General features: G+C 35.7%; 1 protein-coding gene across 2 annotated transcripts in view; it reads right to left on the bottom strand.

Moving 5' to 3' along the window:
• The window catches only part of LOC107091505 (protein FAM19A2-like), a 128,294-nt gene that overhangs the window by 62,212 nt on the left and 39,341 nt on the right, over positions 1 to 26,741 (bottom strand). For both annotated transcript variants that reach the window (XM_015385470.1, XM_015385474.1), the window contains exon 2: positions 10,260 to 10,360. In XM_015385470.1, the coding sequence (XP_015240956.1) occupies positions 10,260 to 10,359 (100 nt within the window). In that variant the 5' untranslated portion in view covers position 10,360. The remainder of the gene's footprint in view (positions 1 to 10,259; positions 10,361 to 26,741) is intronic.

The following is a 26,741-nucleotide window of genomic DNA, read 5'->3' on the forward strand; positions in this document are numbered from 1 at the left end:
ACTGAGCCTGGTTCTGCTGGAGGTTTCTTCCTGTTAAAAGGGAGTTTTTCTTCTCCACTGTTGCTACAAGCATGCTTAGTGTGAGGGATTGCATTCGAGTCAATGAGTCGATGCAATCAACCGGTTTTCCTTAGATAGAAAACTTTGAAGCAATTTGACTGTATGATCTGGTGAACTGTAAAGTGCCTTGAGATGACATGTGTTGTGAATTGGCACTTTATAAATAATCTGAATTGAATTGAATTAAACTCTCAGCAATTCATATCGATCCAGCTTGCAAAATTACTGTTAGGGGACTGACCCGGGGTGGATGAAAATCTGGCTGCAACCCTCTCAGTTTTGCATTTCTTATATTTTCTGCTATTAGAGCTAACAGTGTATTTCTACAGAATAAAATGAAGTTCTCCAAGAGACTTTTCCAGGGTCAGGCAACATGTCTCAATGGAAAAAAACCCAAAACAAAATTAGTCATTCTTTTTTTTTTTTTTTTTTTTTATGCAAAAAAATCAGATCATTCACTGTAATCTTTTTTTTTCTTCAATAAAAAATAAACCAAAATACTAGTGTGTTTTTGTTTTTCTCATAATTGTCTCACATAAAAAAATTGCCTGAATAAATATGGACCCACACACGATTCTCTGCAACTGTTCTTGCTTTGTTCTTGTGATGGAGTAATGTAACGGGATTGTGATTAGTAAGCCATGAAAGAGATAAAACACATCTACTTTGGGGAAATGCACAGTACATTCCCTGAATCACAGCGTAAACAAGTCAAGTTAAACCCCACATAATAGGTTTGTCTGGAAACCCACAGTTTGTAGATAGCAAGTATGGCAGAATTTGACATGCATAAATCAATACATTTAAATAAATAGTGTAGGCTACTTGCTCATGGTAGGAGCTCAGGAGTAAAGAAAACAGATAAAGTGAAACAACAATCTTTTTTGAGCTTGTTCAAACAGCATTCATAGATTAACCCTTGCTACCTAGTTTGTTTTATGCTGGGTTTATTTTTAGGACTTTCTTCCATGAATGCTTCATCTCGAGCAGCCGTCGGTTCATAGAGGGAACCTTGACATAGCCAGTGTGATGGAAAGACAAATCTCATCAGTGCATCACCTTTAAAATGCACCCTCTTGCCTTAAATAGTAAGTGAAACTTTATTTGTACCCCCATATCACTCAATTTTTGTCATTCAATGTTTTTTTTAATCTTCCTCTCATATATGTGCATTTTTTTTCTATTTCTTCATGGTTAAAGTGAATTTTCAAGGGAATATTTGTCAGCATGAAATATTTCACATTTGTGATTTATAAACTTAAATTTTCACAAGCCATATGGAGCTGTGTTGTTGACCAGGCATGGAGTGCAGCTTCACAGTGAAACAGCCTCTAAAGAGAGCAGGCAGCTTGTCTCCACACATCACATTGGTAACTGGCCTCTTTCGTCGTGCATGCATGCAATTATGTGCGTGTTCAGACATGTGCATGTGGGTTGGAGGGTGCGTGCGTGCATGTTCATTCACTTCATGCTTGCCTGCATTTTAGATTGAATGCACATGTCCCTCTGTGAAAATAGGATGGCACCTGTAAACCCATATGTCTTTGCCCTAATATCTCTTTTTTACCTTCTTGGCAGTTAGAGAGCCTTTCAGAGCAAGTCAAGTTTTCACTGGCCTCTAATCAGAGGCGATGTATAGTGATGAGAGGCCATAGACTAAGAATCAATGACTCAACAGTGTGTGGTGAAGTGATCAGCGTAATCGCTGTTCAGCTTTGCTTCAAAGTCCTAGCCAAGCTGTTTTGCCAAGAGTATTGGCAAAGCCACTGAGGCATTTAAGCAAGGTCTAGCCTTCGCCTTAAAACATGATCTCTTCATTGACGGAAATCTTTTGTACTCTAAGGTTTGTAGAACTCTAAATACAATGCATGGAATAACATATGAACAACATAAAAAAGGCAGGCTGTATATTTCCACAGAGGTTTAATATCTTAATATCTAGTGGATGAAAGTGAAAACAGAACATTACACAGCACATATTCACAAATATACATATGCTTTGATTTAACTACAACCCTATATTTCAATTTGCTTTTTCCCTGATGATTCTGGTAAGTATCAAGATAGCACACTTAGGATAAGAAACAGCTGGAACTATATTTATTGAATATTCTTCCGACTAGTTCAATAAAAAAATGCTGGCAATGTTTCCTAGTGGTTTGCATCCCAGAGATGCTGCAAAAGAAGCCAGTTTAAAATGCAGACACCAGTCCTTTAGGTCACTTTAGCGCTATTCACACTATTTTGAAACAGTGTAGAGAACGATCCAAGCACGGTAATGGAAATAACTGTTGAGTGTAAATGGAACGCAAAGGAACTGGACTGTAGAAGCCACAACTGAACCGCCTTAAATCTAGTACTAGTTCAAGATTAGGGCCCTGCACGGTTCAGTTGTGGCTTGGTTCTCTGTTAACAAAGACGGCATGAGCAGACTGCGTCATCTCCTATTTACACTCAGCTGACTAATTTTGTGGGTTGTCTGGCTTTGAAATTCACAGATCTCTTCACCTGTTCACGACAAAAACATATTCTTTAGCCCTTTAACAATAAATGGCATCAAAAGAGCATGGTTCGACCTGGGATGATGCAGAGACTTAGGCTCTCCTTGAAATTATGGCGGAGAACGCTATCTGCAGACATAATTTCTTGAACCTTTGAGGGCACTACCATTTTTGTTTCCAAAATTCCCGACTTGAGCGCTGCAATATGGTGGACCACTGATAGGAGGCGAGGAACATTGTTAGTGTAATGTGTAAAAAGCCATAAGAACCAAGCTCAGTCCGAACTTGGCATGGATCAGCTTCAGAGGGGTAGTTTAAATTGGGCATCTGTATCCATGAGGAAGACTCTAGACCCAACAATGCTCCCCGTGCACTGGTCAGTGTAGCAGCACAGTGCTCCGTAAGAAATGGGTTAATTACAGCTGACAAAATTGAATACTTTGCAACAATAAATATTTTTGTTTCTTTACTTTGCAATTTGCAAAAATGCAAAATATTTATATACAACAGCTTAAGATAATACTTAAGAGAGTTTTTTGCCATCTGGACTCTAGGTTATTTCATAAAGTATATCCTGTTTCATTTGTATTTATCTATTTATAAGATATATATAAAGGGCTGTGTATGAAAAAAGATGTAAAGATACCACACATAAGTCATTATACTGTTCTCTGGCACTCGTGCATAAGTTATGGTTTGTCGCTCAGTAAGAGACAAGTGTCAGAGATAGATCCACCTAAGTTTGAACACTAAAGAGTATGAAAGCCTTTTGAAAAACTCTCTATTTTGCATAGCCTACTGCATTTGCACAAAAGAGAGAGTTGTCACAAGATGTCTTAGTTTTGCCATGGTGAGAAATGTAGAGTAGCTGTAAACCAGTTTGTAATACTTAACATTTTTCATCTCAACCCTGAATTTTCCTGCAACAACCACTATGGATTTAAATTTTAAAGTAGGGCTATCTGCAATGATCAATAAGAAATGGAGGGGTAAAGGTATTTCTATTCTAGAAGTGTACCCACTTTTCATGCATGTTAGTCTCTGTCTAAGAATATTGTGCCATTTTCCTGTATTTACTGAGCTCAGGGCAGCTGGGTAAATATCTGATAGATATCAAACTCTCTATGACCAGTTTATTATCAATCTAATCTCTGACTAAATTGGTTACAAGTTATGTTTTTTAAAAGATTTACCTACTTATACTTGTGTCTGTGTATTTGCTTTCGACATTTGTGTGTGTTTTGGTGCCGAATGAGTGAACTGGATCCAGTGTTTTCCTTAATAAATATATAATTAATTGTTTGTTTTTCTCTACTGCATAAAACCTGTTGTAATTCCCTGATTACCAAGTACTAGCTAATCAACCAACCATTAATAGGAGTGCAAACAGATTGATGTAGACCTTGTTAGACAATCAGGCCAAAGCTCTGACTTTTTCAATAGCCCTGAACAAAATTACTTAAAATACTAAACCCTTAGAAATAATATACCAGCATTATAATCAAAGACATTGATTAACTATGTTTTGTTTTATCAATGAGAGAACCATTGAACCAAACAAGTCACAAACTTATATTACACATAGTTGTAGTGAAGGAGTAGAATAGGGTGAATGAAAAACATTTGAAGCTTTGCCTGCCCACTATCTCTTCAATCCAGTAAGTTATCATTCTGGCAGAAAATTTTGGAATAAATGAATGGTAAATCCCTGACTCTATTATCCAGTTTATACTAGTCATGATTGCCATTTTAGATATCAAACATACATAAAGCATTCAAAATATATAGCTCTTGAAATCAAAAATGTATTTCTACCTGTAGAAATGTCATAACAAATATCCAAAACTGATCATATAATGAGTTAAATTGGAATTTTAATATGCTTATGCAGAATGCAATTATAGATACTTACAAACATATTTTGACTAATTTTCAACAGAATGATAAAACATGTAAGGGGTAACAATATTCATTTCCAGACATCCAAAATGTTTATTTTAGGTAGAAATAAATTTTAGATATCTGAATGCAAAATTCCAACGGGAAGAGTGACATAATTTTTTCAAGTAGGAATAATATTCACAATATCAGACATTTCCACTTAAGGTAGAAGGAATTCTGTTAACGATATCTAAAATACATCAGAAAAGCTTGATGGAAAAGGCCAAAAAAAAAAACCTCAAAGATGGAAACACTTTTTTTCAAAAAAGCTCTGATGTAACTTTTCCCCAAATGATTAATCAGCTGTTTCTGCTATCTGCATCTTCCCAGAGATTCCTATTATGTGCCTAGACGTGGCTGAAAACAATATCGCCATAACTTGCTGACATACTAATGTAATAGCAAGTTCCCCGAAAACAACACATTCATTAGAATTTGCCTGCATTACTGATCTGTGGTCTGGACTAGATTCCAGCTTTTACTTCCAGTGTATTACAGCCATGGTGAAAACGTAATGTGGACGACGACATATGAAGACATTACATTTTGCACCGCTTGGTAAATTCACTTGAAATCTAATGCTAACACTGCATCATGATTCCTTTTGGGTTTTTTTTCAAACTTATATAAGTTTGCTTAAAATTTACCTTTCAGCTGGATGGAACCATGGGTAATTTCAAAATGGCCTACCATAGTCTGTTGTAACTGCAATAACATTACGGAGGAAAAGTAGTGTATTGCTTGAATGGTAATGTAGCAATATATCATGTGAAGGTGCAATCCCACACAGGAGAGGCACACCTTGCAGCAGGTTAACATGAAGTATAAAAATGTTCAAACAGGTAAGACTAGAATAATAAGGCAGAGACAGAGGTCAGTCCGATTTCAGACAAGAAAGTCTGCTCCTGACCAGGTTATCTCTACAGGGAGAATGTTACTATAGACACAGAGAATGAGTAACCTCTCTTTGAGAAAAGGAAAACCTTTGAGTTCCCTAGAGTTCCCAAACTAACTTTGGGTGAAGGCCTGCAATGAATCTGGTAATTTTAGCAGCATTGTCTGTAAACAACTTCTGTGTTTTGATGCTTCTCTTTTGCTTCTGCATAACATAGGTTGGTCTCTGCAGGACATATTTGTTTTGAATAAAATAATTTTTTAACCTGGAATCGGCTTTCACGTTGAAAATATACTGATGGTAATAGGTTATTTATCTATAAACTGGGCAATTTTCATAATCCATGATATGCTTAGCTTTACTCATCATGGGTGGATTTAGGAAAGGGTTTTTACGCTATTAAGGTATCCTTAATCTGAATGCAGTACAAATTGAATCCTTCTAAGACTGCTGGTAAGTAAGAAATAATGACAGAAAATGTATTTGTTTTGCACCTGCAGTAAGCATTGATTAACACTGTGGAGAACATTAACATGTTGAGGTTTTTTATATTTCAAATTGGTGTTTTGCTGAACAAATTGTGATTATATATTGCTGCCCTCTAATTTTCTATTAGAATTATAAATCTATTCATGCCCAGGTTCTGCAGTCCCGGCAGCTGAGATATTTTCCAATCAAGCCCTGGGTCATTCTTCATCCAACTGGCTAGGGAAACTTTGCTCATTGCACCTTTATGGCTGGTGTGGCTGAATCCTACTAACATGTTGCAGCAGTGGTCTTTAGGCTTAAGAAGACTGTAAGGATAGGGGGTTCAAAGAAATGCACTTATGAGAAGCATACTGGATGTTTACTTGAGGATTGAGGAGGGTCAAAATGACATCCGTGCACACTATTGGCTTTACACTATATCCATTAAGAAGGCAATATTATTGGCACAGTTTTAACCTGTCTTAAGCTGACTGTGTTTTATTCTTTACATTTATCGACATTTACTAGGTTTATGTATGTACATTACCTAATTTACAGAGAGCTTTATCAGAGTTTAATATCATATTTTCTCTTGGTATCCTTTTTGTAGTATTGTCTTTTTGCCTTTAATTTTTCACTGTTACTGTAGCATTTGAAGTGTCATTGAGACACATTAGAATTATACTGTAATACAGAGTTTGAAACAAAAAGTGGTCAGAGATTGTATCAGTGAATTAAGGTAGTTGGAATATTGTTCGGATATAGCCCCTGAACAAAAACATTAGTTATCATCATCAGGCATGCTTTTATCAAGTGTCTTTGGAAAGTACAGGTGTTGTTTTAGTGCCAGATAAGCTAGTAAAAAGTGGGATGTTCCTGTTTTTAACATAGCAATGTGAAGTTGAAAACAAATAGCAAAAAAGGCCCAGAAATATATTTTACATTTTCAAAGAAACAAAAAATAATGAAACATAATTAAGAAAAAAAGCATGTCCTACACAGTACATTTTGCAGTGTTAAAATAACACTTTAAGAGTTAAATTTAACACCAATCTGAGTGAATTTTGTCCCGCTTTGAATTAGTGATAAATTAACTCTCTAAATAGTGTTTATCTCACTCTAGTTGTTGTAATAACTCTAAGCGGTGCAAGTGAAGGAGCTGCACTGCTAACTGACATAACAATCTCCCAGCTCCTCATCCTCCAGTGAGATGTCTGGTTATCTGCAGCTTTCACCTCCCTGTGCTTAATATATAAAGAGGGGGACCAGCCTTAGTCAATGTATTCCTTTATATAAGCAGGTCTCTCCTAAAAGCACCCTCCACCAATTATTACTTTTAAAGTTCAGTTGTAATGAAATCTCAAAGTTAATCTCATACGTGTCAGGAAAATTATGATGTAAAAAACATTACTCCCCTATATGTGGTGGAAAGAGAGAGTTCGCTTTGCTTTTACATTGCTTGCTATGCTAACACTAGCATTCAATTAAATGTTGTAGGATAACACATGATTTGATGCAAACATTCCATCTGGAAAATAATTACAGCAATGTGTTTCAGGGAATGTCGCTGAAAGTGATATTTTGTTGTTGCATGGCTAAGAGCCCCGCCATTTGACATCTTTTTGTTAGTTGACAGATGATAGATCCCAAATCCTTGGCTTGACTCCTACATTTGGAAAGAGTAAAATAAACTCAGCTGCACATTTTTTCCAAATCAAACATGTAAAGGTTTGTGCAAGTTAACACAACAGCATGTTTGTATCATGTTTTCAACTTGTAATAAAACAAGCAGAACACAAGATCAGCGTCATGCTTGCAGTCAGTGTAAACAAACTATTCAAATGCACTAAAAAACCCACATTGCTGTGCAACTTTCCACTCTGTTATTTTTACCCTGTCAAGCCCCATTACATTTTACTCCAAAAACTAATGAAGCTGCTGTAGGAAAATCCAAAGATTGCCCTGCTGTACTCCAACTGTTTAATTCAGATCCTACTAATTCCTTTGCACCGATTACTTGCAACAGCCTATAAAAGTGTCTAGAGTAAAAATATTTCAGAATTAGGACCCAATTTTTATTTTGTCTTACCCTATCTCTCTTATTTATCAACATTTTCAATTTTTCACTCGCTTGGTGTGGACATCAGCACTGATGAAGCTACCTACTATGAGAAAGGCTGGCCTTCTTTCTATGCCTTTTAGCAGCCTTAATACTATAAAAATAGTTGCCCTTGCCTTTTCATGAATTTCTATTGAGAGCAAATGATGATGCCTGACAGCCAAAAAGCAGGAGAGTCTGTTTCACTCAAAAACAGACACTAAAGACACACATAAAAAAAGAAGCATGTTATCATATTCCACCAAGGACACAAATTCACTGTACAGATGGATACACCTCTACAAAGAATCGTGTTACTAAGCAGTGATAACATTATGAGAAATTCTCAATTTCCTCACAGGACATCAAATGACTCACGCAGGTCTGTCTGAAATAGATTTTGTTTTAAGAATTCCAGAAAAAAGTCCAGCTAGTAATATCCTATTTCAGGAAGCCACTAATGGACAAGTTGAACAAGTAAGGATTTGGACATAAAATGCACTGAAAGCACTACTATAAATAAAGTTGATAAAATTGCCTGCTCAGTAGCAAGAGTTATTTGAATAAAATAAGTTAAATAAATATCTTTGCTCCACTGTACACTATCTTCCTTTGATTTTCTTAAAAGCCTTTTGCTTTTTGTCTAGACTTCCAAAAGGGACCCAAACACAGTAAGAGAATTGTTGATCAAAGGTTAGGTTAAGATATACAGTGAAGGTGCTATGAAGGCTGAGACTAATTTCTTCACCAAATAAATACTTTATCATAAAAGGTATCACAACATTTTTTAAATAGTGACTTACATATATTTTTACTTCAGTTGTATTTCATGCACAATGGTTATCAGGAAAATAATGTTTACACCATGCATATTTAAATAAATGGTAGCAAACCTAAATGTTTTTAAAACCACTGCTAAATGTTTGGTTTTTTTAAACCAGGCAGAGATTTCTGTGTGTCATTGTTGTCTACCATTATAGTTTTTCATTTTTTTTTTTTCCCATGATCAGAGGGTCATAATAGCTGACCAAATACTTTTTATGTTCTCTTTTTTTAAACAATAATAATAAAAATGCGGTATCTTGAGCCACAATCTGCTGAGACGCTTTTGTTCCTGCAATATATGTGGATCTGGCTTTAATACGTGAAACATGCCTACAGTAAGAATTGCAACTGACCATTTCAACTCTTGCATGCAAACAATAATTCATCATGACTGTGACCTCGTTTAGGTTGGGAACAAAGCAAGAGTTCCTAGTTTTGAATCCTATTTTTGGTTATAACAATATGAGTTGGGCTATAGTTGGACTTTGCATATGTTTATGTTCAGTTTTTTTTTTTTATATTTTCTGGCTGATATATATATATATATATATCTGCCAATATCTGATATCGGCCAATATATCGGATATTGGTTGTTTAAAGCCCCTCATATTAATATTGGTATGGGCCTTCAAAATCCCATATCGGTCGAGCTCTATTTCTAAATCAAAAAAAGTAATCAAATACTTTTGGCATTATTGTGGAATTGGATAGGGATTTAACCTTTTTATCTATAGGTGCACTGCAGTAATGTTTGCTATAAATAGGTTTAATCTAAATAAACAAAATAACCAAAACAAATATTTCCTTTTTTTATTGAGGTGCATCATCTGCTCATAATGTAACTAATGCAGTTGTAGAATAAGGAAAAAAGCTAAAAAGCTTTTACTACAGCACCAAAGTGTAGTTTTTTTTGCAATTGCTTCCCTTTTACACAGACCAAATTGGACAAGCTCATTTACTATCACGAAAAAATGGGTGTATGACACTTTTTAATTTTCAACTTGACAGTAAGCTTATAAACTTGATACTACATATTGTCAACAATAACATGAAAAATATGAGCCTAAATGAGTAGAATTCAAAAAAAAAAAAAAATACCAAGACTATATTTATAACCTTACTTGGAAGCTCTGTTTCTACAAAAAGCAAAAAAGGTTGACATGCTTTTTTTTTTACAATTATCTAACTTTTAACTGTGTTCATTCTTGCAAACAGCTTGTGTGATCCTTCTGTGATCTCATATTTTATTGTGGATCTGATATGTCTTGGAGATTCGCTCATGTGAATTAGAGTCTCTTCATTCCAACTTTACAACACAAAAAAAAAATGAACCAAAGAGGATTCTTGCAGAAGTAAGCTAAAAATTTCCAATACTGTGTGTCTTTTTTTATAGAAAGATTCTCACCAGCCAAAAGGAACACATGTATATATAAAAAAGACAGACAGTAAACATATAAAGGAATTAAATTACCTGTATGACTCCTGTGTGCATGTGTGAAAGAAGCCAGACAGAGGGATAGCAGTAGACTCCATACACCTACTCCACAAATCCAGAGACCCCGCTCCCGCATTCTGTAAAAAGCAGATAAAAAAAAGAAAACACAATCACAATGCAAACTGCATTTCTTTCAATCTTCATTGGCAACATTTAACCCCATTGACTGTTGTTAGTTGTCAGAGGGCCCATCTGCCCTCACATTGTGTGCCCCAGAGTAGCTGTGGCTATAATATTGCCTCCAACCATCAGTGTGTGAGCGTGAGTGTGAATGGGTGATTAACTGAATGTAGTGTAAGAACTCTATGGAGTCCCCTGGCTTAAAAAGGGATAAAAGTACAGACCATTTAACATTTCACTGCATGTAAACATCACAAATCTGCCAATAAAACAGTCTGTGATAATTAGTTGATTTTAAATAAAATGGGTGAATAATGTGAATGTTGTCATGTTACAGAGTTTCTGTCAAATAAAGATGCTAAGTCTGGAAGTAACAGCTCTTTTTGTCAAATCCTACAACTCTTACTTTGAAGTCATCATCATTTCACACGTGGAGCAAGGCAGTCTTCTTACCAGGGGGTAATGTGGGTTCCAGGCAACCCAGCTCTTGATCTAAAAAGCAATTATTATTTCAAATTTCCCTGTTAACAAATTAAAGCTCCAATTTTCAGTAATTAAATAAGCTGCCAATTATTAACTTTAGCCTAATTTCTAGAAAAAACAAAAAAATACAACTCAGAAAGAAGGCAGTAACTTTTTATTGTAAAATCCAAATCAAATATAGTTTTTTTTTTTTACTATTATTCAGCACAATCAATAAAAAAAAATGCATTAATCTTTACTGTGTGTATGCAGGTTTAGAAGTATAAACCTTCACACACTTGCCAACCTAAATTTTGTCCTATGTTTACCTGAGCAATGGGATTCATAGAAATAAGGCACTTTATATTCTAGGCACCGACTAGGACATAAACTTCCACAACAGGCAAAGTCTCTGTCTGCTCCGACAGGGGGGACATTTAGTCTGTGTCTCTGTGTACATTTCTGGGAGGAAATGACACCAAGAGAAACTGAATAAAGCAAATATAGGCCAAAACATACAATGTGACTAGCAGCCTACCATCTGTTGAATGCTTATAGATGATTTATTTACACAAACAAACAAAACACAATATTGAAATATTACTGGAAGGATGTAAATCTCCTGCAAACACATACCGCTCCCCTGTAGCTTTTCTTGGTCTCATTGTATTTCAGTAACACAGCAAATAATGGCTTTTATTTTTGGGGCTTTTCTTGACAAATTTAGCTTCACATCAGTCTAACTAAATATGGCAAAACTTTTTGATTTTCAGATCATATGTCTGACATGTCTTGAATTTGTGCTCTGCCTCTGACAACTCAGCTAAAAAATCCAGGGCAACATCCTGCCTCTAGAAGTCCCCTAGTTATCAATACAGTTAGTTTGTGTGCAACTTAACTCAATGTAAATGCATATTTTAGACATCCATAGTAAGTAGAATATAAGGAGGAAATTTTTTTCTCAATCATTTGCGAGTGTGAATGGTCAAAACATTGTATATACATTATATATTGAAGTACATATTAAGCGTATAGGTAATAACAGTTCTGCATCTAGTATTCTATTAACAGAAAATGTAACAAAAATCTGAAACTTTGTCAGTGTGTGTATGTCTTTATGAATGGGTGAACTGATATTTTGAAAACAGAGAACCAAAGTGTAGTGCTATACAAGTACTGGGCATTTTATCGTACGAATTTAAGATCTTTGGAATATAATATCATATGAATATAATATTTTCTATATATATCTGAATTAAGCTTTTGTATTTTGAAGTATAGAATTAAGCCTGTTATGTCTAGATCTAAGTCCTTTTATTAATCTTTTCTCCTTTCTGCTCCTTCCATTTATCGTTATTTCTCCTATTTTGATTTTTTTTTTTTTTATCTCCTTTTCTGCCATTCTTTCTTCAGTTTTTTAATGAAGATATACCTTCTCTCTTACACTCAACAAAAATATAAATGCAACACTTTTGGTTTTGCTCCCATTTTATGAGATGAACTCAAAGATCTAAAACTTTTTCTGTATACAATATATCACCATTTCCCTGAAATATTGTTCACAAACGAGTCTAATTCTCTAAAATGAGCACGTCTTTGCTGAGATAATCTATCCCACCTCACAGGTGTGCCATATCAAGGTGCTGATAAACACCATGATTAGTGCACAGGTGTGCCTTAGACTGCCCACAATAAAAGGCCACTCTGAAAGTTGGTTTTATCACAAAGAACAATGCAACAAATGTTATAAGCACTGTAAAGATTTTCCTCTAGTTTGGTTGAATGAAACCCTTTCAATTGCATAGCACTAGAGGTAGAAAGTAATTAGTTACATTTACAACTATTAACATAGTCATGTTAGATAATATTTTAACAACAAATGTGAATAATATTAGTCCTATCTACTGCTTGTTATTATAATTTATATTAGCTGGACCTAAAAAAAACAGTACTGTAAGCTTTTACTTTAGATTGTATTATCTAAACCTGTTTGACACGAGGGATAGTGAGTATTCGAAAATCAGGATAAAGATCACAATCATTACGAAGAGGAGGAAAACCACAAAAAAAAAGCTTCATAGAAATGTGAAAGGATGCAGAGAGTTTTATTTGAGGGAAACGGATGCTGATATGTGAGAAATTATCAGCTTTAGGAACCCTAAAGACAGCAGCTATACATATTTGCCCCCAAAAATATATAACCATAGCTATATTTGAGGTTACGGAAGAGGATTAGGGCCACTGAAAAAAAAAAAAAGTTAACTGATTTTTAAATTTTATTTCAGTTTAACATGGGGAAAAAGTCAGAATTCAGGCTTTTTTCTCAGAATTCTTCTGACTTTAATCTCAGAATTCGAACTTTTTTCTCAGAATTCTGACTTTAATCTCAGAATTCTGACTTTTTTCTCAGAATTTGGACTTTAATCTTAGAATTCTGACTTTTTTCTCAGAATTCTGACAGCTACTGTAACAAACATGTTAGCATCAAGCCATAGCCATGTCTTTTTTAGAGACTAGCTCTCTTGTTTTAATGACCTTCTGCTCCTCCATTAATGAGGGGACTCCTCAGGCATGTAAAAAGTTGCCTAATTCCGTCATTTTCCACCAATGTGTCACTGGCCCTCTCACACAACTCACATCTTTGTCAGTGAAGCTGAGTGCTCCCACATCTCTTCTTTCATAGTTCCCATCTACATTAAAATCCAAAATTCTGAGATTAAAGTCAGAATTCTGAGAAAAAAGTCAGAACTCTGAGATTAAAGTCAAAACTCTCAGAAAAAAGTCAGAATTCTGACTTTTTCCCCATGTTAAACTGAAATAAAATTAAAAAATCAGTCAACTTTTTTTTTTTCTTCCGTAACTTCAAATATAGCTATGGTTATATATTTTTTTTTTCAGTGGCCCTAATCCTCTTCCGTATGAAGTAGCTCGAGAAAACAGGTGTTGTTAATTTGTGCTTTACAGGTAAAACTGGTTTATGTTTTATTATTTTTGTGCTGCATTTTCTCTCATAGGAGTGATTTTTTTAATTAATTATTAACAGTTTGAGGCAAATATCGCCTCTGTCCCTTTATAAAATGAGTCAGAATTATGTTCTATTTCTATTTAGATAACTAATAAATCACATTTTATTAGAAGTTATTTGTTGTACAGGTAACTTTAATTATATTTGTGAATTTCATTGATCAAAATTACATAGTCATTTTACTTGAGTTATTTCATTTCATTATTTATTTATTTTTTTTTTGCACTCTTTCCACCTCTGCATAGCACTAGAACTTTACTGGAGTTATTTGGTGCTGGGACATGTCGATCATCTTGGTGGGGCACCAGGAGGGGCCAATCAGTTTCAGGTAGACAAGTCTTTCTTAGTGATTTTTACTTGAAAAACTGAAGGATGCCACAGAAGACACAGAGCATAATTCTCTGAAACACAGTGGGAAGGATTTGTGAGGATGTAAGTATACCACACTTTGTTGGTCTGCAAAAGTGAGCAGATTAACTCTGTTGCGGATAAGATTACACACACCTGGTGGGACCGAAGTGTGAGCTTGTGAGTTTTCTTTGCAGATGCACCATTTTCATGCATACGGTCTTTCTGTGTGTGTGTTGTCTTTGCCCCGAGGAGGTGTGTGCTAAGCCCTGGCTTGAGTTCTGAGCTTGGTGCATGACTCATCTGGCTGTTACAACCAGACCTTTCTTTTTTCTTTTTTGAGCAATAAGAAGCTGTAAAGCAAGAGGGACTAGGCCAAGGCTTTCTTTAGTTAGAGGCCATCACTCTTGTAGGTTTTTCTGAAAAACAATGTGGATGTTTTGACATGTAAAAGCCGGCTGAGGATTGCTGCAGGTGCCGTAGCCAATCAGTTTCCATACACTGAATATATTGTCAGTTTTCTTCTCCTCTCTCATTTGTCACCCCTTGTCTCCTTTGGTTGTCCCATACCACTCCCTCCTCCCACCTTATTCTTACTGCTCTCACCTATGCTCTGCAAGAAGTAAATAATTAGGAAACAAAGCAGAAACGCCGCCAGCTTCCTCTCCAGCTCATTTAGACACACAGCAGTGTTTGTGATCATGCAGTGCCACTTCATTATGGCTGGTTGTGGGTCTGACTGCTGCAAAACGAGTGGGTGTGAGATGCAGAAATGGATTCAGAAAGCAGGGAGCTGGGATAAAATGGGGGAAGAGAGAAGAGAGAAAGAGGAGGTGTGCGTGTTTTTGTATGTGTGTCACTGCACAGAAACAAGGGGGTTCTAATCAATAGCATCTAAACCACTTGAGTCTTCATCTGTATCAGACTCTGCAGCCAATGGTGACTCACTCATCAACAAACATGCACGTGCAAGAACTTAAAAAAAGCACTTTTCTGCACTGACAAACAAATACAAAGCAAATTTGGGAATCCAATTTTACGGTAAGTGCTTGTAAACAATTGTGTTCCACTTGTTTACATCTGTGTGTTTCTAGTAGCGCCTTTAGATGCTGCAGTCACCACAGTTCCTAAACTACTCTGATCCCATCCTGCGGTATGAATGCAGGCAAAGAAGGGAGCATGGGATGTTATGACCCTTTATAAGGTTGCTTTCATCAAATGAACACAGAGAAGTGAAAGAGAAAAGGAAGAGCAAGGAAAGAGAGAGAAACACTGTTGGAGGAAGAGTTGTTCTCTCCAATGACTTCTGCAGTATGTTCCATCTCTTTAATTAGTCCCATTGGAGTGCCCTCCCCGCTTCATGCGGATGATCAGTTTCCCCTTCATACTTTTGGTCTGTATTTCACTGTGTGCACATGTGGGTAAGTGTGCGTGTATGCATCTTAGCTAAAGCCAGACAGACATCTCTGGGGCATTTGGGCTCTGGTTTAGTTCCCCACAGTTCAGATAAAATGTAGTAGAAATATTAATATTCAAGGAGTTTTCACTCTTAGAACCATTTGTAAAACTGGAATGCCTGCTTTATCTGCCTCTGTAGCAATTAGCAAGAAGTGATTCATCTCACGCAACATACAGTACCTAGTAGTGAGATAACACACTATATGTAGGGTTGAAATGAATTATTGGGTAACTCGAGTAACTTGCTTAAAAAAAAAAAAACAATTGTTCCACAATATGGTCACAAAGATTCTGCTCTTTAATCTGCCCCTCATTGCACATAAATTTACACATGGAGCCACTACTGTCCCATCAAAATGTACGCTTTCAAGTGATAAAAGAGACATTAAAAGAACAAAGCTGGCATAAACATGATGCCCTTCACTTCTAACTTTCACAGTTAATTAGTTTCATAGAATGATCAGACTTACCATTCCTTTTGTAAATCATTATAAAACTTTCAGTGTCTAAAATGCAGGGCCATAACATTGTTCCATTGACTTCAATATCTCTCTCTGTTTCTGCTCTCTTTACTTCTTATTATATATTTAAACATTAAACAGGATTTGTCACCAGATGAATGTTGCTGGAAAACGTTCTAGAATTTTCCTTTAAGGGATTAAAGGTTCACACATCCAGAAGCCAAGAAAATTATTCATCCTCTAAGGCTAAGGTCTCAAAGTGTAAATATATGAGGGCCTGTGTCCTGCAACTTTTAAATGGGCCCCTTTCCCTACACACTTGAATCATTGACAAAACCGCCTTCATTTTAGGCCTAGACAGCTTGATCGGCCTTCAAGGACCACACTTTGGGAGCTGTGATCTGAGAGGTTTCAGTCACGAAGTTTAAATAACCAATTTGTATCCATTTTAGTTGGTCAGGAACATTTGTTTGACCAGTCTGTGACTCCAACTCATTCCAGTTCTGTGCTTAGAAGAGTTATCGGATCCTGGCTTTAAAATCTGAGTTATGAAATCTAGATCTGTCCGTTTTTCACATCCTTGTATCATTAAAAGTGGATCTCACAATGAAATTCAATGTTTTATATATTTTCTCTAATTATAAATTGGCCTAAACTGTTTGTTTAAATCTACAGGTTATCAGGAAGTGGAGACAATTGGGCGCCGCTACATAGGCAAAGTGAGTGTCCCAAAGGTTTTGAAAGGGTTTTGTAACCATACCATCAGCCTGTAAGACTGTTCTGTATCCAGGTTTTGATAATTAAGTGCACTTCTGGGAAAGTGTCTTAGGTCATAGTTCACTAACATGTACTGTAGTTGAAAGCTATTACGTCCAAATGCTACATTGCAATAGATACATCTGCTTAGCCAGCTAACGTCCCTCAATCCTAGGATCATTTTGCAACATTCTGACTAGTTATAAAAATCTCTTGGCAACAGAGGTAAAAAAACAACAACGAAAAAACTATAACAATGTGCTCTAGAGAAATGTAACCTGGCTCTCATACTTTCATCTGTGCACTCTCACTGGTCCAGTGCAGAGGCATATTTATTAAAGGATTCACAATGTTAGATTTCTACATTTTCAAGATAGAAAAAGGAGTATCACAGCCAAATAGGCAGCTCAGATGACTTTAACCTGACTCAGTATAAAAAATTAAATCAAAACAACAAACATGGGCAAACATTTTGGTTTATCCAGGCATGTTGTTGCACCCAGGTAGTCAAACAGATTTAGGTTACTCTCCCTTGAGCTATGCTACCTTTCTGAAAAATCAATAGTCTGTGGCAATAAAAAAAAAAAAAAAAATCTAGAAGAGGCTGACAAAGAAGCAAACAAAATACAGTTTTTAGGAAACATACCTGCAAAGACAAAGGTAGACATGCTGTAAGTATGACAAAAAACAGTAAATCATTAAACTTGCCTGCAGATCTGCTTGTCTAGATTTAGGTGCTTAAGCTGTAAGGAACATTATGTACAAATATTATCTTCCCTATTATAGTAGAAGTTTTAGGACTACACTTAGGTCATGATTCCCTGAAAACTGACGTAGAGATTTAGAGGTTCTGAAAATCAGATTTAAGTAGGCTGGAAATAACTTTTATTAAGGAAAAGCAAAAGACTGAGTATTGACAAAGGAAAGTTTGCCATCCTTTAAATACAAAGAGTCCAACATTACAATTAAAGTCTCTCTTTATTAGTGTTAAATAGACAGTGAAGTAAATACACCCACCTGGTGACATGTCAACAATGGTAGACTTATTTATCTTTTTTTGAGTAGTCAAAGCAGTCAGAATAGTTGATTTCAGCACAATTTGAATTCAAATATTTTACAATCGTATTAGAGTTAGTCTATAAGGCAACAGCTGTCAAATCCATATTGAACTTACTAATTTTTAACTCTTCAAATAAGCTGATTTGTGTTTTCTTCATTTACTGTGGATATATTAAGAAAAGTCTATTTGACTGATGCAGACTTGTTTATGATGCAATTTTGTTCTGCTTATGTGGAGACAGCTGGCAAGAATATGGCTGTATAGTTGTTTTTTCATTGTAGAAGTTGCTTGGATTCTGGGGAAAATGTTCCATAAATACTCAGCAGGCTGGCAGCTGAATATACAGTAGCACTTTTACAGTCAATAAGTTGGTGCCTATGAAGGCTGTCTCCAAATAAAATTGCTCATCTATACCCACAGATTCCCTCATAGATCACATTGAGTGAAACAAACTAAAGCACATTGATCCATGTTGAAAAGTTCAATAGTGACTACATATAAAAATAATAACATAAAAATGCTAGAGAATTCCTTTTTTTAACTCCATCTAAGCCGTTTTAGCTAAAACATTTTTTTTTTCATTTTTTAATAAAGTCTCCACAAAAACTGCATTCTTCCCATCTCATATACTGAATTGTAATGAAGGCATCATTTAAGATGAGGAGAGACCAAAGTTTGTAATATCTTTTGATATTTTGCCTTCACCAAGTAGAAAATATAAAACTTAAATTAAAAAATTAAAAGGAAAAATTAGACACAAATCAAACTGCATTTGTGCTGTTGGTCCATGGAAAAAAGACATACTTTTGCTTTTGTTTATGAAGCCCATCTAAGACTTGAAGAAAAGAAAAGGCTCAAAATATTCAAAATGAGCAAATTTAATGCAACTTAGGTTAACAGAAGATAAAAGCCACTCCCACTTTAGGATTAAATAAGCAAAAACATTGGAATATAGCCTTGGACTGTGTTTTACACAGATATCTGAATAATTAAATTAAATATGTTAAAAAGTAATTCAAATGAACCCAATTTTATGTATCTTTTTTTTTTTTTTGCAATCACATCTTTTCCACTTAAATTACAAGCATGTAAATAATGAGCTTGTTTGCAGCAGAACTTGAAAGTGCAAAGAAAACTATTTTTCTAAAAAATCTCTGCATTCTTCTCACTTTATGAACAAGCTTGTTTGGGAAGCAGAGTTGGGACTCCAAGGACTTTTCAAACCTAATTGCGACCTCAAAAGATTTTGCTTGATTAGGCTTCCCTGATCCTGCCAGAAGCATGTCCATGTGTTTCATTAATCAAACCCACAGTTTGGCTTTTGCGGATGAATTGACTCAATGTGACCTGTAGAGAAACCCAGTGGCTCCAAATTAAGCCTCCAATTTAACTAGAATTGTGGTAACTCAGCACTATGGTGTGGGAGTATGTGTGTGAGAGAGGAAAAAAGAGGTAGATGTAAAAAAGATAGGGAAAAAAAGTGGAGTGGAAGGCTTTTGGCCATTTACCCTATCTTCTTCAGCCCTTTATCTCTGTCTTACTAGTTAACAATACTCCATGACTTGAGCTGGGTGCTCATCACAGGCTTCACATTCACATCTTTCAAATCAGCTTTCGCTGCTGCCGCTTCAAGTGTGTTCCCAACACATCCCCGAAGCTTGTCTCGACCCAAGGGTGTCAAACTGCATTCATTTCACCCCTCTCTCCTTCTCTTGCCCCCATCTGTGTGTGATGATTGCTGTGCTAACCTGAAGTACTCACTGCACCGGAAGGTACAATCCCGATGTCATCACCAATCATGTGTGTACACACGACACAGCTACCCCTAAAACATCCTCAGGTCAACCGCGCTCAGAGGGTGTGCGTGAACGTAGAAGAAAACTACTGTCTGCTGACAGTGCAAATCCAGGTGGTGAATGCAGCCATGCTGGCGGAGCCTTTCCCTTTCAAGCTAGTCCAAAAACATCCCACAATAAAGGAAGAATAAAAGGAATTTCCATCTCTCAACTACAACCGTGAGTTACACCATAACTGAAGGCTGACTTAACACTGTGAAAAAAAAACATCAAAGTCTTTCTCTGTAGAATACATGGTAGACCACTATTTTTATATGTATATATTACTTTTTTGACAATACTTTGAATTTATTCAAGTCTCCTGAGCAATGAAAGAAAAAAAAAACTTTGATGTAAATAAACAAATTCACAAAGGAATCTCTAAAGCTTTGGAATTGAAGAAATATATCAAAGGAAAATGCAAATGACACTAAGTGCACTCCCTGTCGAGAACAGAAGTACAGTGGCTTGCATGAGAAAACACTAATTCAAAAAGAATAATCAAATAGAAAATAAAAGTGGATAAAATGACTTCTTTAATTTTAGTTGGGGTTTCTAAGCCTTCAAACCAAGTGTCAGACATGGGCATCTTGTTTTCATGATGTTCATTAAACCTTTTCTTGGAAATGTTCTCAGGAAAAATAGGAAAGATTTGTTTCAAGAGCGTAATCTCTTTTCAATTAAATCCCCAGATTTTTTTTTTTTTTTTTTAGGAATGATATTCCTGCTGGATACAGAACTGTTTCTGTATAAATATGTTAGTGAGCATTTTCTATCTACAACAAACAGATTAATCTGAAACTGGGCCTGATTCTAGACATTCTCGCATGACTGAAAAAAATGTCCAAAAAGGGGAAAGAAAAAAATCATACAGTGTATGCCCACCTTTAATTACTGCGGGTGGGCGTGGCTGGCTCCTCCTGTCAGCTGCACCTAAAAAACATCTGCTGGTCTACCTGGTGGGGATTTAAAGAGCTGCAAATCATCTCTTCCCTCTCTGATGGTCCAATGTTACCAGTATCAATCATTGCACCCTTGTGAATTCTGATTTAGTTCTTTCACCAATGACATCTACCTGTGATTAACCTCTTTCTGTCCTCTTAGGTTGAGACGTACCATCTAGTTCTGGACTTCAACTACCAGCTCTATTTAGATTGGACCTTCTCCCCTAAGCGTCTGTCCTTTGCAGCTCATTCCCACTCTGGACTCGCACACTTCCTGCTTAGATTGCTCACCAAACTGACAGATTCCCCACTCTGTGTGTTAAAAACCATCACAAGTTAGATACATTCATCTATTATCTCGAAAAAAAGATTCTTTGCTCATCCTAATTTTTAACTCCCACTCCAGATCAGTTGGCTGTAGCTGACCAGGTCATCTCGATCTCCTCCCAATCACTTTGTACAAACTTGTTATGAAACCTTTTTCGTCTTCACAAGCATCTCTGTGCCTGGTTCTTGATGTGGGTCAGAATTACGTCCAATAAAGGCAGAATGGATCTATCATAGATAATATTAATATGCTTAGAAGGAACATGCAAAAATGAAAAGAAAGAGAGATAAACACTCAGAAAATAAACACACATGATGGAAATTCTATGATTCTCACGAAAGACTTAAGTATTGTAAAGATTGAGCAAATGATTCCCAGGTTTGGTCAGATAACTATCTGTAAGAGGGTACTAAAGGCTTAAAGGGTAAAAAGGGTTATTTTCTTGTTCCAGTACTGACTTGATGAGTGAAAAGTACAGTCTATTTATCTTGCTTTAAAGCGAGGGTGATTTCATGTGTCCATCTACCAGATAGACAGGTGAAAGTGACCAGCAGTAAAAGCACTTACTCGCCTTATTCATTGTGCTCCATGTGCCTTCTATCTGAATTTTTTATAACAGTGTGGTTTTTAGTGCAGTTTCACTTTTTACTGTCTGTGCTGCTCAGCAGGTAAATATAGAATTTAACTCTTTCCATTATGTCTATCTTTGGGTCTTGCCTTCTTTCTTTGTATTTGTTTCTTATTGATTAAAATCAACAGTATTTTATAACTTGTTACTTTAGTATATTGTGCTTCAAGACTATTGAAGCAGAATGGTTTTAATTCTTATGTTTACCTTTTTAAGAGAGGTCCGAAAAGAATCAAAGTAATATGGGCAAATAAACAGACTTGTTTCTTGATCCTATAAATTATGCTAAATTGTAAATTGGGATGAGTTAGCACCAACTGATATAGGGCAACAACAGCCGTCTTTATCATACAAAGAAAACAACTACAACGAGTAATAAAAGAAGTCTGCGCTGTCTCACTTACTAGTATCTGAGCTAGATGAAAGTGGGCATAAAAAATGGTTACTATTTTAATTGTGGTATGATTAATGAACTCAGTTCTTTTAGTCTTTTCATTAGATTATTATACGGTACCAGTTCACAAGATAAGTACTCTTGAGTAATTTTACAAGACAAACAAATCCAATGAAATCAAATATTTAGTGTTGGTGACACCTAGTCCCATCAATAGAAAAATGGACAAATTTTATTTAGCGCTTTTCGAGACACACCAACCATCCAAAACTCTTTTAAACTGGAGCCAACTTCACCTCTACACATTAATATGCAGATCAGTTGGCAACTCTTATCATGCCTTGCCCAAAGGCACATCCCAGTGTGGCAAGAGGAAGCTGGAATAGAATCCACAAGATTAAGAATGACATAAAATTATATAAAACTATTCTTCTACCTGAGTCCCATCACCCTACTTTTAGTCATGAAAAAATCCATTTAAATTGAGTTGATGCTGTAATATCAATTGCAAATAAATGATCCATTTGAAGAACTCTAGCTAAATACATGAGTAGCTAGATTTGCAGCTGTACCATCTGCAGTGGTTACTGGACAAGAGGTGGGGTTCACCAAGTACACATCACCAGTCCATCATCAGACAGTGTTTAGTTTTTGCCCAAAATAAAATAAAGATTAGGATGAAACAGCAGGTGGTATAAACTTGAAGAGGACAAAGGAACCAGTGATGCATTTTTAACAGCTTGTAATAATTTACCAAAATCAATTAGTAAAGTAGAAACATGTCAAGTGTAGCATCAGAGACCTGTGGTATTTGCTGCATAAAGGGCGCAGATAACTCGCAAAATAGTCTTACTGTGACTTACTAGGAACAAAATATTAGTATCAGAATTTAAAAAGAAAATGTTTTGTGAACAATTTTTCTTTGTTATGATTACAGTATTAAAAAAAACAATGTTTTTGCCTTTTAGGTAGGACTCCAAATCATGTCAGCAGATAAATGCCTTCATTGATCAGTCATTTTTTCAAAAATCTGTGAATGCCGTGTACTTTTAGATCGATCGTTTAAATATAATCTAGTTTTATTGGCTTAATACAATAATAGGTATTATTCTTATTTGGAATATATTGTCCAGAAATTATGCTACAATTACAAAATTACCTACTGCATGAAGAAAAATCTTTAAACTATATGAATTGAAGCTTTTATTTTATTATTTATTATTTTTATTATTACTTTTTAATTATTTTAAAGTGCTGATTGTCAGAAAAAAGGATGAAAATTTATGAATAAATTTGGTCGGATTGTCTTTCATGAGGGATATATAATGCAATGTCTGTACACATTAGGTTGATGAGATTAGTGATATGAGTAATTAAGAGCCAGTTAGCAACAAAAAGATCCTAAGCTACAAGCTCGAAACTCTACTGACATGAATGCCTAAAATGGAAAAAAAATGGTTTCAGATTTACAAAAATTGATACTGGCACATCTTATCTGCCTTTCTTTCCACATAACTCTGTGCCTAATTATCAAAAATAAGAGAACATAAATAAATTGCCTCAATGAAGGCTGTAGACCTCTCTGGTCTCATTCTGTAACTATAATCTCTTCCAGTTCAGACCTATTTCTCTGCCCTACATACATAATTTTGTAAATGAAGCATCTGCTTGGGTGGTCCCTGTAGGCCAATGTGTATCAGACTCAGACGGCTCACACAGGAGTACATAGCGCCATTTAAAATTAGTTCTAACAGAAGTTCCCAAAATATGTAGAACATGGCTGCTACATTTGTGGATCTGCCAAAATCAAACTAAATATGAATCTTTAAATATACAACACTCGGTTAATAACAAGGTTAGGAGTGTATGGAGGATGCTTATGAGTAAAAATTTATAAAAACATTTCTGAAGCTCGGTTAGCAGAGCCAAATACAAATTTTTCTGAATGAAATAACTAATAAATGCATTACCAGTACAGATGGACAATTTATAGTGAAATAATTTGAGGAAAACTGTGGCTTAAAACCTAGTTGCCAATTGGACAAAATATACACAGGCCACAGATGTATTTAATTGAGTATGATGCCAGACAAGGTAAGGGCCCTGTCACACCTTGTTGATTTAGACAGCCGTATGTCGACGTGTGCCAGCGTGTTTCAGCGTGCTCATAACTTATACAAAACGTCCCCATAACTTACCCAATGTATGCCAGCGTTTTTGCCAGATTTTTCATATGTCAGGTATATGCTGGTCTAAATCCTCAAGGTGTGACATGGGCTTAAAAATTGTTCTCTTGAATGCTAGCTCAGACATCTTTGATTGACCTAATACAACACCTATGCAATGGAAGATAAGGATGCGAGTCCCAGGTTTGAAGAAAGTTGACCATGAACAATAGTCCAACTATCTAGGGATGACATTTCCAAAATTGAAAAAGTAAAGTAAACTTTAGCATTGTTAAAGAAATTAAATCTAAATATTAAATTCAGGAGCAGACTTAATCAAGTGAACCAGATATTTGCCTAGAGTTGAGGCGGTGTCTGTACATTCTGTTTGCCTGATTCACTTTTCTTTTGTATTTTTGGAGAAACCTTTAAGGCATTTTAAGTGTCATCCAGTTCTTGCATTATCTTAGCTGTGTTTCAAAGGGTAGAGCGGAAGGTGGATGAAGGTGGGTCAACTCCAATCTGTTGGAATAGAGTAAAGAATTAACCAACAAGCAGTGTCCCCAATTTAAAGGCCTTTAATGCTTTAACCCTAAATCTAAGGCCATGAAGTACAGATTGTCCTAGAATATCAGATACTGAATAGCAGTATATGCATCTGCCCCCATAATGATGTTTTTGTTTTCTTTTTTCTTTTATTTAAATCTTTCAGATCATCAGAGGAATGCTAATTTCGAAAAGCCCAGATAATCACAAAATGATTTGATCAAATAATGGTTTATGTTACAGTATAAAGAGAAAAAAGAAATCCAAATCAGCTCAACAAACTCAAAAACAAAAAAAAACAAAAAAAGAATGTGTTCTCTTAATATAAAAATTTCCAGAATTGTCTCCATTCAGCCTTACTAAACTACTATGGCAATAACCAACCTGATTAAAACTACATCAGATCATATTAATCAGCTTCAACTCAGGATCTTAAGTAGGTCCCTCCAAACTTTTAATTTTGGTTTTTTGTCATTCAGAAGGGATTTTCTGAGGGTTTTTTGGACTCTTTCCTGCACCATAACTGAAGTGCACTTGAGCTTCTGGTTATTAACTGATACACCAAACATTTCCAATCCATGTTGTACAGTGTTACTATGTGACCTCCTAGATGAATCAGAGTGATAATTGAAGTACACCAATTCCAAAGGAGATTTTTCATTTTTCATGTTTTCTCTTTTCCCTGGAAAAAAGCTCTCAACCTTGTTTTACTGAATTATCACACCCTTAGAAGTAGCTTTGCAGCACTTTCCAGGCTGGTAAATATCAATGAGTTTGTTTCTAATCTGAAAGATCTATAGAGTGATGTGCTAGTTTGTAAATATTTGGGCAAACTTCATGCGGTCAGACAAGTTCTACTTGAGTGATTACTTATATGACAAATATCAGGCCAAACCTTGGGATCAACAAAAATAACCCCGAGCGTTTTACTTAAGAGGCCGACACATAAATGTTCCTCTTGGAGGGGCTTGCCCTGCAAGCTGATTGGGCATATAGAGGGTAAAAACACTAGGAAAGTAGATCCTCGATTCACTTTAAGTTTATTTTGAGTACTTCAGTTTCAATTTTAAATTTCTTTTATGAATGTTAATCTGTAAATAATCTTACTAAGTTTTTTTGTGAGACAGACAACTCAGCCGTTAAGACTTGAAAGCAGCAAGTGTTATTTCTTTAGAAAGCAACAAACAGATTCTTCATTATTTCTCATTGTCGAATTCATTTTATCTTCACTTTGAGACAGATTTAAAGAGAAGCACTGGCTGAGGTTACACTAACAGAATGACCTGCTGTCAACTCCATTAATGTTTTCTTTTCTGCACACCTCCTCTGTTCATGTCTGCACCTCTCATACACAGTTTATGTAACTTTGTTTCCCCTCCACAGATAACTCTTTGCGCTCTATTTCTTCTCACAGTCTGCTGCATATAACTTATGCATGCTGTTTTCATGCAGGTTGCCAGAATTAGGTGTGTTATCTCTGCGCATGCTCCTCAAATGTGTTTTTTTTTATGTACAAACTTACGATGCATTTTACTGACAGCTGCTATAGATCAAAGGAGATAAGTGACGGTGTTTTACTCATGGTAATAACACTGCAGGAAGCTGCAGATGAGGTCAAACATGGCAAATTGCCTGGACACCTACACACAACTAAATGAAAGAATTTAGACACATAAAAACACACCCTGATCTGTAGATCAATCTCTATACACTCTCTGGCATATTTTACGGCAGTCCATTATTTCGTTGCTTTTTTGTTGCCTAAATTCATTCCTGCATCCCAGCCAGTTCATCACTTCTCTACAGCATTTTTTACTTTGTCTTCTGTGTCCTTCCACCCTATGCTTATATTGTCAGAGGTCAGTTAGACTTTTAATGGATCTAGGATCATTTGCTGTAATTATAATGTTAAATGAAGTGTTAGCTGA

Source organism: Cyprinodon variegatus, unplaced genomic scaffold (genome assembly GCF_000732505.1).
Source record: "Cyprinodon variegatus isolate N-32 unplaced genomic scaffold, C_variegatus-1.0 Scaffold16, whole genome shotgun sequence".
NCBI lineage: Eukaryota > Metazoa > Chordata > Actinopteri > Cyprinodontiformes > Cyprinodontidae > Cyprinodon > Cyprinodon variegatus.